Genomic DNA, 15,952 nt, shown 5'->3' with positions numbered 1-15,952 from the left:
CTGCATTGAGCTCCCTGCAGAGGTCATTAGTGCCTTTCCTGAGGCAGCAAATGTGGAGACAAGGGCTAAAAAACCACATGGGTTTCACAGGAACTCAGTCCTACATTCTAGATGCAGTGTCTCTGTCCTCAGATAGCTTTCCAAGCACACGAGGGAGAAAACATGAGTGGTGTTTCAATTTGCACTCTGCAGCTCCCCAGATGTGCCAGGGTTCTCAGAGCCCTGAGTTCACTGCTACACGGAGCCTCCCTGTGCTATTGGAATGGCACCTGCTGCTGTGTTCAATGCCTCCACAGAGCATCCCTTCCCTGCCAGCCCAAATGGAAGATGTGGCCAAATCACTGAAACTCTTTGCCTCTAGCAGAAGGTGGAGTTTGATGTCCTGTTATAAAATCACATACAGGGAACCTAATGCTTGGCCCTCAGTGTCTCCTGAAATTAAGTGAATTTCCCACAGAAATGCAAGGAAATTTTATCTTAATAAACCTTCATTATTTACTGGCTTTACTTTGCTTAAGTAACCAGGGGGAATTTAAACTGATCATTTGTTTTCCTGTGGAAAAATCCCACGCACTGTAATAGAGGAGACCCTGAAAGGCTTTTATCTTAATTACTGCAGAAAATTACAGAGAATTAGATCCTTTGTAATGGTTTTCTGAATCATCCTTTGGGATTTGATAGCAAGAATATAATTTGCTATTGACTTGTACAGACTAGTGGAATAACAATGCCTCTAGAAAAGTGTTCACTATCCATTAATGTCTATAGGGCTTCCCTATGAAAGGTTTCTAAAAGCCTTTTATTTACAAATATTTCCAGAGGGTTCTGTTATGCTATTCACCCTTGTTTATAATGCACACTCATTAGAGTAAGAGCAAAAATAGACAGCAGAGACCAGTGATCTGGTTTCTGGGAAAAAGGACTGCATGAAATTACAGGACATCATCTTTATAACCCTCTGAAAATGCATCACATAGCCAAGGAAGGCAGAAAAAAGCTAAGGTTTTCATTCTGCATGGAGTTACTACTGGCAGACCTTTTCCCATCTAAACTCTGCAGCTTTAGGGAGATGCAGAGAGCTTTACTTTGGATTAGCTCCATAAACTAACACAGAAGGTGACTGTAGAATTTGATCATATCCTGGAAGCTTGTATTCAAGGATCCATGTTTGCATGTGTAATATAGCAATAATTGATCAAATCCTTGTTTACTTCCTTCAGCTGAACAGCAGCCAGGTCTTTCAGCTGCAATCACAGCTCCCTCCTGAGCAGAGTGTGCTGCACATAGCCTGTTTCTTTCTCCCCTAGTACTTGTTACACTGACAGAAAAGGACTCCCTGAACCCTGCCTGGCACCCTCACTTTCACCTCACAGACATCAATACTGTAACCTAGGGAAAACTGGGTCTTAGTTGTGCAGTGGTTTGCTACACAGATCTGGTCTCACTGTTAATATGCTTAGGCATCCGAGGAATCCTCGCAATGGCAGTGTGGTGGGGCACTGTCAGGTGCTTTGTGTATTTGGGAGTGCTACGAAGCTCCTCTTCCATTCCCCTGGTCACCAGTAAGAGCTACACAGTATCTGCTTTGGGAGTTTTCCATTTCTGATGGGCATTTCTGTTCCTTTATTGGTTTATGCTAACTGCTTTTGCTCTCTTCTTATATGACCTTGAAGGAAAAGACCTTGCTGAGTAGTTGTGTGCTTTTAACAGATTTGTCATTTCATCACCTGATGGGGAACATGCTGCACAGTGCCTGACTCCAAAGTGTGCTGCAGAGTTATCCTGGGTTTAAGCAGTACAGTTAAAGCTGCCACATGCAAGGGTTTGCATATCTGGGAACAAGAGAAGTCACAGAAAAAGTCTAGGCATCTATCCTCAATCACCCCTTAAAAGTGCCCAGCAGGGAAAATAGAAGAAGGATGTCAACAGCAGCTTCAGAATTTGCTTGTTTCTGCAAAAGACGTGAGGATAGAAGAAGAAACATGGTGACTTTAGGTGACTTTCCAGGTGACAACATGCCAAGCTTTCACACAGGAGTCACAGAGGGATTCTGGCACTGAAGGATACTGAGGGGTTTTTTTTGAGAGAAATTAAATTAAGAAAATGTTATAAAGGTGTCCCAACATTGCATACCTGTGCATACCCCAACACTGCATACCCATGCATTTAAAGTCCACATGACAAAATACGTTTGATAATCTCATATTAAAAGGTGCTTTTCGTTTTCCAGGAATCCATTTATATTGCAGATATTCATATGCCAGGTGCTAACACAAAACACTGAAGAGTAAATACAGACCATTGCAGAAAGCAGAAAACAGCACACTCAGTACTGGAAGTGGAAAACAGATTATGTTAGTTATTGGATTTATAAGTTGAACTAAAGCTATAAAAAACATTCATGTGTGTTGCAGTTCTGACCAAGTCCTGGTTCACTAATACTTTTCATGAAAACACAATTACCTTGATTTTCCTTATTTTCCTTCCTTTCCTCTCCTCCCATTCATTCATTATATTTCATTTGTGACAGTCAAGTCCTGTGTTCAGGACACAAACTCCTACACATTATTATAGATCTCTAAAATGTCTTATCTAACACATTTTCAGGCTGTCACAAGAATTGCAGGAGATTTTTTTTTGTTATTATAGATTGTTCCTGCTTTTTGTTTATCCAGCTCAGATTTTCCCTTTCTCAGATATGAACTCATGCATCAGCCAAAGCTGTGCTGAAAGCTGGTTCTCAACAGTACAAAAAACGAGTTCTTAAAAATCTGCAGTGGCCAGATGTAGAGAGATTTTTTAGTGAAGCAGGGCAGTTAAATACAGCACAGAGCTCAGGCCTCTTGGATTTAATTTTATGTTAATGTATTTTTATAGAAAGACATGAAGAAATCTATTAGATCCTCATGCTAATGAAAAGGAAATTGATATATGAGTCAGTGTGGCTTGACAATCATTTACAGACTGGGGTATTCTAACAGGAAGCATCATGTTGGGAAAGGCAGAAGAAAGGGACTTTTGGCTTTAAACATATGACCAAGGGACGCTTTCCTCTTTTTGTAGATGCTGCCACAGGGAATTGTAGCATTTCCTGCAAACCTCTGTTTTCTCACACCCTTATGACAACTAGTAAGAAGTGTGTTCTTCATAGGAAAGGGTCTGGGTGTTGGAGTGTTTCTTGTTTTCAAACTTGGAGAAATATCCATCTTTTACAGCTACAGCCATTTTACAGCTGTGGCCATTACACAGTGGCCTGGAGAACTGAGCCACCTGTGAACTCAATGTGGGATTTGCAGAGACTGGTACATTAGGAGGCTCCAAAGTAGCAGGTATGTCTACATCACAGTTGCTATTTTATTGAGTTTGCCTGTAAAATGCTGCGTTGAAATCTGCTCAAGAGCTGCAGAATTTGATGTAAAACTTAAACTGCTGCTGGTAGTCACCTTGTGAGCAGAGGGGTGGCTTGAGAAATGGTGTAATTTGGTCTTGTGGGTCTGTACATCACTGCAGGCACAGACCCACTGGGAACATTTCTGAGCTCCTAGATGGGAAGAGAGTCGCTGAGTGAGGTCTCTGAGCATACAAGGAAATTAAACAGAAGTACTAATGACCAGTTCTTCATTGTGTTTATATCTGGTTTCCAGTACAATAGGGCCCTGATTATAATTTGTGGGTTTTGATATTATTGTAATGCAAGCAATTAGCTACAAATGAACAACAGCAATGAGTAGACAAGCTATACATAATGCATATAGATGTGTAAAGGAGCATGTCATACTGTTTGTGTTCCCCAAACTGCCCCACCAAAATTTATCTATTACATATGGAACCAAACCCAAACACCAGATCTGCATGCTCACTGTGTAGGAGAAATTTGCACATTGATGAGGGATTTAATGTTTAGGTCATATCCTTGTACCAAAGCATTAGCTCCAGTGCAGCACTGCAACACTCAGCACTGCTCAGATATGAATCCAAATTTTACTGCTTGGGAAAATCCCAATTTCAAAATAAATCTAAGGACAGAAAATTAACATAAATCCAGGAAATGAGCAGCAGAAACCTATACAGACATTGCTTAAGAGGTCCTGAGCCAGGCCACTTAGAGACTATGAGGTTTTTCAGATCATCTTCAAAGGTGCCTGGCTACAATCTAATGACACTTTAAAATAATGAGATTAACACATCACCAGTATATTTTCACTAAAGAAAAAGACACAAAAATAAACCAAAAAAAAAAAAAAAACAAAAAAAAAACCCCAAAAAAACCCAAACAAACCAAAAAAAAAAAAAAAAAAAAAACAAAACACTGAGGCAATGATAGTAAATGATCCACGTGGGAACTTTCAATAGTTGCTGTCTGAAGCTGGTTGAGAAACAGGGGTTTGCTTCTTAGAACCTTACTTGAAAGCATCTGCTCTTCTTTTAGAAAATGTTTTAAGCATCCTGACTATGGGTACTTTGAGGCTGGCTATGACAGATGCAATGCTATTGTTTCAAGAAATTTTAATGAGCACCTCTGCCATGCAGATGGCTCGATGCTGTGTTCTACTGACAGGAGGATGCAGATCACAACTCTTCACAGGGGAAGGCTTTTTTTTTTAACCTGGAGAAGAATTTTAAGTCTGTCAAGGAAGCAACACACACCTTCTTAAAACTGTCTGAAGATTGTGGTGTGTGCTGGATGCTATTGGCCTGACATAATCCTTAGCATATTGAAACTGTGCATGTAAATCATTCAGAGTTTTAGCTACAGACACAAAATCTGTGGTTCCTGGAGGGGAAATAAGGAGGAAGCAGAGCTTGTCATTGTCTCTGGGAAACACCTGGGGGACACTAGGTGTGTGGAGAGGGACACAGCTGAGTATAATCCATGCTAGTTTGGCTGGCAATTTAGTGTGACCACACATGTCCCATGTGGAGACAGTTCCAGGTGGTGAAACTAATGGAGTTCATGGCATTAGTTATTAGAATTGAGCTGATTTTACCCTAAAAATGGGGGAAATCAAGGGGGAACTGTGGATACAAAACAGGAGCCCAATTCCTTGCGAGTTCCAGATCTCCAGAGCCTGGAAGTGCTGTGATGGGGCTCTGCGACTGCAGTTCCTCAGACTCTTGCCCTTTTGAAGCATGCCACTTGACAAGAGAGCCAGGAAAACATCATGAGTCCAGACTTCATCTGAAAGACTCTGTGTGCTCTGAGTCTGCACTAAACCCAGCTTTTGCAGATCCCAGCCTTGTGGAGCCTGAAGACTGCTACCTGTAAGTGTTGCTCTGAAGATATTTTGGGGGTGTATGAAATACAGGCAAAGTTTCTGGCATCGGAAGGAAGGGAAGACCTGGCGCAAAGAAGCACAAGGAGTGCTTTGGTTACATCATGGCATTCTGTGACATTCCAGGTCTGTCCAGGAGTCCCAAAAATGCCTTGCTACAGAACCAGATTAGGGACTGCTAGTGGAGGGAAAGATCTGAAGAGCAGTGAAGCAGCTGAAGTACACTAGGATATCACCAGTCCAATGAAAGTGAGGTCCTGACTAATGTGAAACTAGGTTTCGTGTTTGTCTGGGCTCCTTCCTACTGGGACTGGTGCAGACCTGGGAATTGAGGTCCCACAGAGAAAGTGTACAGGCAGAAGAAAAGGGAGAAGGCTTGGCCAGGATTCAGCTATCAATGGGAAGAGCACAGTTGAGTACAAAGCCAGTGAAGGAGAGGGAGAAAGATGGCACGGCAGGATCCTTGGTCTGCCACTGAGCAACTCTCTCCATGTGAGCAGCTCATTTCCCTGCTCTGTCACTCTTCTATCTGCACAGACAGCCTGTTCTATAGGCCAGGACCAGGTTTCTGCAACACAAGGCAAAAAGGACTCTTGGACAGCTTAGAAGGTACTGCAATAATACAAACAGAAATTGCAGCCACCAGATGGAGAAAAGAGAGCACTTCCAGTCAGCAATTTTGTTCCTGGTGAAGTCCTCATGCCACATGAAGCTTTGAGCTACAGCTGCTGGGGTGCTAAGTACAAAAAAGGGAGGTCTTTCTGAAGTCTACTTTGAAATAAAAAAACTGGGTACAATTTCCATGAAATGAGGGATGAATTTAGCTCATTTTTCATCATGCTCTAATTACCAACTGCAGTGAAATATTCTAAGATGATGTATCTCAGGCTCCATCTTATTTCTGGATCTTGCTCCAATTAATTCCCTCTACAGTTTACAGCACCTAAATGAAATGCACTGAGCATCAGGCCATGAGTTGCCTGGTCTTTCTCCCTTGGTACCCTGGGCCAATTGCTCTTCATAGCTACTGCAGTACTGTTTTGCCGGTCTTAGGATGATGGTATTAATATTTACTTGCTATCCAGCAGTTTTTTGAGACAGCCTATTCAAGTGTGAAAAGATTTTTGAGGTCTCAGGTCATGCTACAGAAGTGAGAATAGTTATTTCTTCTTTTTCACATCATTTCTCTGTGGCATGATGTATTTCTGAATGCTGGAAGTGGCACTGAAAAGAGGGTATTAATTCTGCAAGAAAAGAGGAAGTCTATTTTGAAGGAGGAAAAGAGGAAGGTTGTTTGAAGGAAAGAGAGAACACACAGGACAAAGGAAAGGTGAATGTGAGAGGGAGAGTACAGATTCTAGTGCAGGTGAGAAGCAGTTTAGTAATCCAGGTTTTAAACCCCTATCCGAATAAGGTGAATGTCCTCATTGGCAAGTCTTGGGGCTAGCACAGCAGAGGCCATAGGTTCCTTCCAGGTCCCAAATAATACTCACAAGAGGAGCTTTGAGAATGCTGCATTTTTTCCACAGAGTTCAATTTCAGAAAGAAAAAAGATTTGGTAGAAAACTCTGGGCCAACACTACTTGCAATCTCATTCTCATTTATTTGCTCAAGTAATCCCCAGTGCTTGATTTACGTAAGACTTGAATTAACTGTGTATTTATTCAGAGATCTTAAATTACACTGATGTGATGAGGTAAAATTGCAAGCTGATGCAGTTTCAAGGGTATTAACAAGCACATGATGGTGAGGCAGATGCCAATTGCCACTGAGGAATCCAAGCCCATTCAAAGGTTTCTAGAGAAGGTGGTAAGAAGGATCTTTTACAAGTACAGCTGCTTTTCATGAAGCAAAATTTATCTTAGCACTGAGATGAGGTAGAGAGGTGCAGTACCTGTCAGAGACTTTTGAAGAAAATTAAAGCTGCTTGCTTGATGCTGCTCTTGGTGAACAGTCTTGGTTTGAGCTCAGACATACTGAATGAAGCAAATTTTTGGATCTGAGCAATTTCTGAATAATGTATGGTACCAGGAATAAAACAAATTCAGATGAACAAGAAGCATGGAGCAGTTATGAGCCTGATCTAATGGAAATTTTCTCTAAGTATGAAGGTGACTATAACTTCAAGCAGATGTGCCATTAAAAAAGACAAACTGAAATCGCCATTGCTTCTGGTGTTAGCTGTTTCCGAAGTACTTCATGTTTTCCATAGGTGCTTCATGAATTCAGGCAATGAAAGCTAGCTATGAAGTTGTCACTGAATGGGTTTGAGACCTGTTAAATGAACAGGGAAGAAAATGATAATATAAGTCTATGGTTGACGTGGGTGGAGAGTTGATGGGACCATTTGGAGGTCCACTGAAAGACAGAATCTGAGACAAAATGGTCATAAAGAAATGACTGGAACTTCCAGTGTTGAAATATGTTGCAGCAAATAGGATATGGTTAGGAAAGAAAGCTATCTGGTCCATGAAGCTTGTGGAGATCATCAGCTTGAAAAAGATGAGGCAGGAGGATTGGGGATGAAGACTGTAACTGGTATAAAAAGATCTGTTTGCTTTGCCTAAGTGGTGCCAATGATGCATGTGGCAGAGCTGCTGGAGGTTTGCACCACGTGAAAGGGAAACAAGGATACCCACACAGGTAAAAATGGTTATGACAGGCACACAGGAGACTTAGAGGTGTTCAGAGATGGACAGGGCAGGTCTTGAAGTGGGTTGGGGTTCAGAAGCTACTGTGACTTCTGTGGGAGCAGCATTATCACAAGAGGGAGCTGTCCGCCTGTATGAGATTGTCACCCCGGCGAGAAACACCGCAGGGAAACAGCAGCAGGGCCCTCAGACCCTGGCAGGGGCAGGAGGCAAGAGGTCCCGAGTGCTCAGACAGGCAGTGACCACAGCAGCCTAGCGTGGAGGACATGGGCTGAGCCGGGCTAGCCGAACTAATCCCCCAGGGCAGGCCTACACACTGCTAATTGCTCTTCTGCAAGTCAGATCCTGCATTGTGCTAGTGCTATCAGTTAATTGTTGGTTTGTTTTTTTTGGTTTTTTTTTTTTTTTTTTTTTTTTTTTTTTGTTTTGTTTTTCTGTAGGTTTTGCTGGGGAGGGAGAAAAAGGAGAGGAGGTTGGAGAGTTGGTCAAAGTCAGACAAGGTGCTAGTCAGAGGTTCATGTGACAAGGCACCTGATCAGCAAGGCTCGGATGGTGAATGAAGTCAATGTGTGTCAGTCGGCTGTGAACAGTGTCTGAACACAACGGGGCCCGTGTACCCAGCAGAGGGCACACACACACTCCTGCCTGTACCTCTGGGACATAATTTCTTAGATAATGAGCATATCAGTGCCCAAAACGGTGTCAGTGGCTACAGGACAAAGCCGGAGGCATCAGGCGTTCTGCTTGAATGGTTTGTGGTTTCTGTTACAGGGTCCAAACCTACCCTTCTTCTGAACTTCCACTTCTGATCAAGGTAATGGTTCAGAGGAACTAAGTAACATCCCTAAGCTCAGATTTAAAGACTGGCATCTGTATTTACAATGTATCAGGCAAACCAGCCTGTAACATCTTCACATCCGCCTGTAACCTCTTCACACTGAGATTAGTTTTATCTTCCAATTATTTATCTGAATGCTCATGCCTGATTTTGGTAGACACATTTTACCATAGTCTGAGACTGAGCTGAAAGCTTTGTCTCCTGCCAAGAATCTTGAGAGGATAATACATATCCGAGTAGTTTGCATCAGTGGCATGGCATTTAAATGCCCTACAGAAGACAAAACCAATACACTTGTATACTTCCTGGGCAGAAAGACAGACAGTTCTGCCAGCAGATGCACTAAGATATGTAATGGATCATGCTGTATATGTTCAATGATGGGTCAAGGCACAGAAGATCAGGTTAAAGGAAGAAAACCACTGCAGGTTGAAAAGTTAGAAGGCATTAAAATTATATACAGAAGAAAAGGGTGTAGTGTTGTCGATGGGAGAAATGGATGAAGATCAGAGGTCTGGGCTCCTTGCCACAGGCTACTTGACCTCAGGCAAGTCTTCCGAGATCCCATTTCCCCTCCTACTCTTTGTCTATGTGGCTCCCAGGAGCTTCGAGGCAGGGCTGGTCTCAAGCGCAGGAGTTACTGTACTTTATCTTGGTCATTTCTCCTAGGACATACCATAAAATAATTTCTTATATATACATATATGTATATATAAAGCAACCTACAAGACAGCGTAAGAAGCTAAAAATGAATAAACACAGAATGCTTTGGGAACATGTGGGAGGAGCAGAGTTCACAGCCAGTTATTAATCCACTTTCAAGACAAGGCTTTTGCTGAAGTTTAAAATACATTTAAATTTAAAAAGAAAGAAAAAAAATTAAAAAAAAATTAAAAATAATTTAACTTTAAAAAGAAAGAAAAAAAAATTTAAAAAAAAGAGGATTTTATCCCGAGCCAGCAGTCCGGCTCCAGCCTCAGCACCCGCCCGCCGTGACGCCGGCAGCGGAGCAATCCCCCCCCGCGGCCCCGGCCGGCGCGGGCAGCCCCCGCTCCGCTGCGCTGCGCTGCGCACCCCCCGGCGCGGCAGCGGGCGGGCGGCTCCGCGGTGCCGCGGGCGGGGGCTGAGCCCGCGCGGCCGCTTGTTGATCGCGGCGGCCGGCGCCGCTCCGGGCTCCGCGCCGGCGGCCAGCCCCGCGCCCGGGCTTGCCGCTGCGCCGCCGCTCGCATTCTTCCATTTCAACAGTGCAAACCCCTCCTTTTTTTTTTTTTTTTTTTCCCTCTCCCTTTCTTTCCTTTTTTTTTTTTTTTTTTTTTTTTTTTTTTTTTTTTTTTTTTGCATGAAGATGGCGGCGCCTCTCGCCAGCAAGGCAGGGTCCGCCGGCACCACCAGCAAGCCTCCCTTCCCGGAGCTGGATTTCCGATCGGGAGCCAGGGTGGAGGAATTAAATAAACTCATCCAGGAATTCACCAAGCACGATCAGAGGGAGTACGACGACCAGCGAGCCCTGGAGATCCACACGGCGAAGGACTTCATCTTCTCCATGCTGGGTAGGGCAGGGACCGTGCGGGGCGGGGCGGGGGCGATGCCGGCCGGGGACCCCCGGGCAGGGCTCCCGGCGGTGCGGCACCAGCGGAGCCTTTCCCCGCGCCGCGGGCGCGCTGGGCTGGGGGTCCCCGGCCTCAGGGCGGCTCTCACCCCCAGGAAACTAATTTGTCCTGTCCTGTCCAACTAGCCTTTGGCAGCGATGTATTTATAAGCACAGAGGAAAGGCTGGGTCGCAGAGCTGACCGGTGCTCGAGAAACACGCCGAGCCAGCAGGGCTGCAGGCGAAGCGAGTCCGACCCTTTATTGTTTTTACCCCCAGCTGTCGACACATAGGAAACACAGATTTTTAATTTTTTTTAATGGACCGCTTATTTTGGTTATTAGACCGGCGGATGCTTGTACAGGAGTATCTCCCGAACTGCCTTTCTTGCTTAGGTTGCAAAACTCGCTGCGAGTGGAGCAAGTCAGATTGTGGCGGGGGCGTCTTCATCTGTGTAAAACTTTGAATCGCGGGCAGGGATCCTTAAACCGGGGTGAAGCATGTGTTGGCCCTTGCGGAAATCACCTGGGCTCTAGAATGACTAAGGCTTCTTAAGAGTAACAGTAGAATGACTAACAGCTCTGATTCTCCAGGTAGTCAGTTTCTGATAAATATTTACCGTGAATTAACTAAGAAATCACTCAGCCGAGTAAGAGCCTTCAGGATACAAAAGGATGCTCTTTAACATGCAGATTAGGCCTTGAAATCAGTCATCCAAGTTTCAATCATTGTCTTAAACATTCTCTCAAACATTTTTGTGTAAACATCTGCTGTAGCCAGTGAATGGTTATTTGTAGCTCAGAGGTGCACATACACCCTTAAAGCATACTTGGCACAAACCAAGTGTATGGTCTACGTGTACACTCTGAATAACCTACATCACTTTTCTCATCCAGAAACACAGAGCTGTCCTATTGCAATAATTATTATTTTCTGTCTCGAAGGATTGTCACTATAGTAGACTCTTCTTCTCTAACCATGAACACACCTACGCTCTGTAATGAGAATCTATCTGTCCCACTGGTTATCTTGTAAGGTACCTGGATAAGTATAATTGCCTGCTGTATGGGATTTGCACAATTTTATATGTGTATTGCTTTTTCATCAAGGGCTGGACAGGATATAGCAGACTAAATTTAGCCTGAGAACAAGGACAACAAGTTGAAAAGTCAGTAGCATGTATATTTATAGTTGCAGTTATAAATATTTTCCCCTTCCCAGTTAAACAACAACAAAAAAAGTTGTGGTGAAGCCATGGTTGCATCAATGCCTGTAGGATTTTTGTTCTTAAAAACCTGATCTGATGGAAGTCATCCAGTATTATGATCTGATAAATTTTTCAATCAGGGCTTTAAATAACTGGCTGAGGAAACATGGCTGGATGGGATGGAGCAAAGAAGAGTGGAAAGAAAACAGCTATAGCTGCTGTGTGGCTAACAAGTAGAGAAAGCTTTGTATGATCATGTTTTAGCAATAATACTCTTTGCAGGGTACAGGGATCACATAATTCCTTCCTGCCTTTTGTGGGAGAAGGCAGTAGAAGAAAGACAGAAGAATAAACTGGAGCATGCCTTTTTGCACCCTAATGCCTTGCTGTTCATGAAACAGGGAGCCTTAGGCTGTTTAGAAGTAATGTAAATTAATGTGGTTGTCTTTGTTAATATAATGAGTGGGAGATGAGCATTCTTCAGTCTTAAATGTATAGCTAAACCATTGGTTTCAACAAAAAAACTTATTTCTGTCTAAGTTGTACCTGATAATTTTCAGTAAGTCTTGTTTCTGAATAAAAGAAGAGACTTAAGGACTGAGCCCAGGACAGAAATGGAGATGGGTTTCTGATTTGCCTGCATTAGACCCAGAAGTTGTGTTCGTGGATCAGATCCTTCTTAGCATGAGAGGCTCTTAAATCTAAAAGGATTTAACTTATTAATAAATAGCTCTTTCCCCTGTGCCTGATCCCTCCCATATGTACTGCTCTTATCTCGTCGGGTGATGATAGGAAAATTAAACATAGCTTTCCTGATTTAATTACACTGGTGTGTAATTGGTGGATGAATGACAGGTGAGGAGACCTTGTGAAGATTCTCAGATGTTTGTACTCTGCATGGCTTGCCGTCTAGGTCAGACTTTGCTTTTAATTTGTATTAACTCTTTTTGATCTGGGTTGTCTTGCCCTGGCTTTAAGTAGCTGAACTCTGGGAGATCTAAAGAGTTGGACTGTGAGAAAATTAGGGAGAGGCACTACTTGTCATGTGTTTGCCCAAAATCTTGTGCCCCAAGCATTAGAAGAGGACTGCAAATGACTTATCTCTCTGGTGGGGGAAGTGAGTATTTTCGAATGTGGGTGGTTCCTGGACATTCACAGTCCCTTTCACAGCCACCAAGACCATATGGTCTTGCCAACACCCTACACCAAAACAACAGGTGTATTTTGGTGCCTCTGTTGGTAAATTCCTGTATTCACACTGATCTATGCCTGATAAATACTTGTCTCTTTGATTCAGGTGTAATTAAGCTTCACAGGAAGGAAAAGCTGCAGGAACCAAGAAAAGACAGTCTTGTGTGCTGAGCAGAGGGCTGGCTAAGAGAGGCTGAGACCAAGTCTCTGCCTGCTGGTCATGAGAGGAGCTAACTACTTATTCCCCTGGTGACTCATTTTTGGGGGGTTTTGTGCTTAAAGAGTGATAAAGAAGTATTTTTATCAAATGATGATATACAGTCAATGATATTTTGATTTTTTAAGGTACTAGCAGTCATATTAAAAACCTTTTAAGGGTACCTGACCTAGAGAGTATTTTTCTTGCAGTACAAGTACTTTCAGGAAATTCTTTAATAAACACTGCCTGTCTCTTTCTTGTTCAGCACCTAAGTAAAAAGTGCTTTAATGCACAGACATGGTAGGCTTAAAAAAAAATATTGTGCTCTTGGGAACTAGAACATTGCATATAAAATAACACCTTGAAATTTCTAGTGCTATTGCTACCTCAAACCAGCTCATGTCATGTGGAATACTGACTCTAGAATTTTACATAGTAACAAGAGAAAGGAACAAAGATCTATGAATAAGTACAGACTATATAGAGCTATATTTTCCACTCCAGGTACGCATCAGGGTTCAGTCATCTAGAACAGTTTTGAAGCTCTTTAGCTTGGTGCTTTGTTTCTATCTCCTACTGTAAGACTTCTCAGCAGAGCCAGAAGACAGATGCTTAGGACGGTTCATGCCATTCTCCTTCCTGAGAAATCAAATCAAGGAAAGGACTAGTTTAAATTGGTGCTAAAGTGGCCTTTTGGGGTTTTAAAGCCTCTAGTGTATCTTTTTGTTACTTCTGTGGGAAGTGCCCACCAGGGCAGGCCATACTTTGAGCATCTGCAGCCAGCTGCAACTTAGAGCTGTTGACAAGACCTCTAGAGAGCTTGTCTCAGTGCCTGATACAGGAGAGGTGGTGATCCTATTCTGAGATCATTTCCTAATTCTCTGGTGTTGTGCTGGGCATGCTAGCAAGTGTTTGTGATAGAGGCAAGTCTCAGAGTGGAAGCAGGGCTGGCATCAGCAAATCATTTCTGCTGCCAATACCAGATTCCCAAATGGAGTGAGCTACCCTGCTGAGCCCCTGCATCTGTAGCAAGGCTTCCAGCTGTTTCCTGGACTGATGAGCCCCTAAAATATGTGCTGTGGAGGTGCAGAATGCTGTGCTGACAACACAGGTGTCCTCACAATAGCTTGCCTTTATCAGCAGCTTCTACAAGGAAAGAATTTTCCAGTCTCCCCCTTTACTTGAGGTCTGTGTAGCAGAACAGCATTGGCAGTGTGACTCTTGTGTGGGTTTGTGTGGCATTTTTTTTCTCCCCTTCCCTACCTGCCATAACTTGCTGATAAAATCTATTGTAGATTAGATTTCAGGCATTGTTTGAAGTGGTACCTGTTTAGGTGTGTGTCTAGGATACATCATGGAAATTCTCTGGTTCCTGTTGTAGTGTCAAGCTGATGAAATAGCAACAGGATTGGAGTGATCTCTCTAGGGTTAAGTCTTTTGTGTGTGTGCGCCTTCTCTCAAGAGAAGCCAATCATGATAGGAGCACACTGTACTCTGAGGCCTATGTTAATAAAGGCTCCCTGCTGGCATTCCCTGTGCTGTTGAATGCATAATGCACAGCTGTTAAAAACAACCTTACTCTATCACAGATTTCATTTCTGGCTTCACTTGTGTCTCCTCTCCCCACAGACCACGTGTTTCTGTATTTGCATTTGAGGCTGTGGGGGTTTCTTGGTGGTTTTGTTTTTCCTAATTAGGGGACAATGTACTAAACTGGTAAGGTAAGCCTACAAAGCATTGGTAAGCCTACAACCCTTCTATTTGGTTGTCAGAAATGAACCTATTTCATCTCACTGGGAATTAGTTAAAAAAGGTTTGGTAGCCTCCTCTGTCTCTTTCTTCAAAGGGATTGTTGGTCCACATATATGTGTGTCATCAGTGAAAATAGATTGAAAATCTTTGTCTCAATTTGTTTTAAGATGCTGGTATTTTACTTGCTCGACTACTGTTTTGAAACATTAGTCTGTGATGCAAAGTATTTAGTGTAATAGCGAGGAACATGTCCTGAGGGCACAAATTCTCATGGCAGGCTTGTCAGACTGCCCACCGCCTGTTCCTTCAGTCTGTGGAAATATTTGTAAAAGATTTGGGAGAATACTTGCCAAGCCCAATTATGCAATTATGTTTCAAGGGCAATTTTATAATTACAGTGGAGGATGGTAACCAGGATACAGGAGTTGTTGAGGTTTTGACTTTTCCTTTTCTTTCCTATGTGACTTTGCGTGAATGCTAAAATATTTGGGGCAATTCTATTTAGAAACCAGTTGTTCAACTTTCTTTTAAGCAGCTGGCTACTTTTATAGGTGAAGCTAAATTAGAGATGACTCCAACATTTCTCAGGAAGGCTGGAGGACATGTTTTATTATAGCTTTGGTAATCTGCAGGTTGGATGTGTACTCAGAGACTTAGAGTAGCCCATAGACAGTGTCCAGTCCTGAGGAAACTCAAAGGGTAAAAGTCCTCCCTGGATTTCTCACAGAGAATCTCCAAGCTGATCAGGTTTTTTTTGGACAGTTGAGACTGCCTGTCGCAATTTTTATTTGACAAATTCCAGGTTCCTGCTTTGTCTCCTGCACAGCTGAAACTTTTGCACTTTTTCTTGGGCCTTGATGTGTGCACTTTTGCATTGAGGTGCACCTTTAGGGGAGTGTCCCAGTCCTTTTGCTGCAAAGAAGGTTTTCCCAGGCACACCTCTGGAATCTTCTCCTGCCCTGTTTGTACTCTGCAGGATTGGTTAGGTGAGAAAGTGGCAGGGAGAGATGTGGCTAAGGCCAAGATTGCCTTTTACCCTCCAGTCAAGGAGTCTTGAGTTGCAAGGGGTGCTTCAGCATGACACTGTGAACAGTGATTGAGAGGGCAAATTGCACTTCCAAGCATATCTATGTGAAACTCTGTGCTGGCAGCTGCAGGTAGAGGCTCTGGAATAGACCTGTCAGGTTTCTGTGAGTCTAAGAAAAATGACCTGCTGTTGAGTCCATCACCTTTGTCTGGGTGATGCTGATGTA

General features: G+C 43.2%; 1 protein-coding gene across 3 annotated transcripts in view; it reads left to right on the top strand.

Moving 5' to 3' along the window:
* MB21D2 (Mab-21 domain containing 2) overlaps window positions 1-15,952 on the top strand; it is an 82,938-nt gene that overhangs the window by 13,718 nt on the left and 53,268 nt on the right. For 2 of the 3 annotated variants that reach the window (XM_053952325.1, XM_053952324.1), the window contains exons 5-6: window positions 3,216-3,329; window positions 10,108-10,312. In XM_053952325.1, coding sequence (XP_053808300.1) covers window positions 10,108-10,312 — 205 coding nt within the window. In that variant the 5' untranslated portion in view covers window positions 3,216-3,329. Of the gene's footprint in view, window positions 1-3,215; window positions 3,330-10,101; window positions 10,313-15,952 lie in introns of those variants that run through there. The other variant, XM_053952323.1, reaches the window with a different exon arrangement.

The sequence above is a fragment of the Vidua chalybeata genome, chromosome 10 (genome assembly GCF_026979565.1).
Source record: "Vidua chalybeata isolate OUT-0048 chromosome 10, bVidCha1 merged haplotype, whole genome shotgun sequence".
Taxonomy (NCBI): domain Eukaryota; kingdom Metazoa; phylum Chordata; class Aves; order Passeriformes; family Viduidae; genus Vidua; species Vidua chalybeata.
Note: the sequence above shows the minus strand (reverse complement) of the source record. Positions and strands in the feature narration are given on the sequence as shown.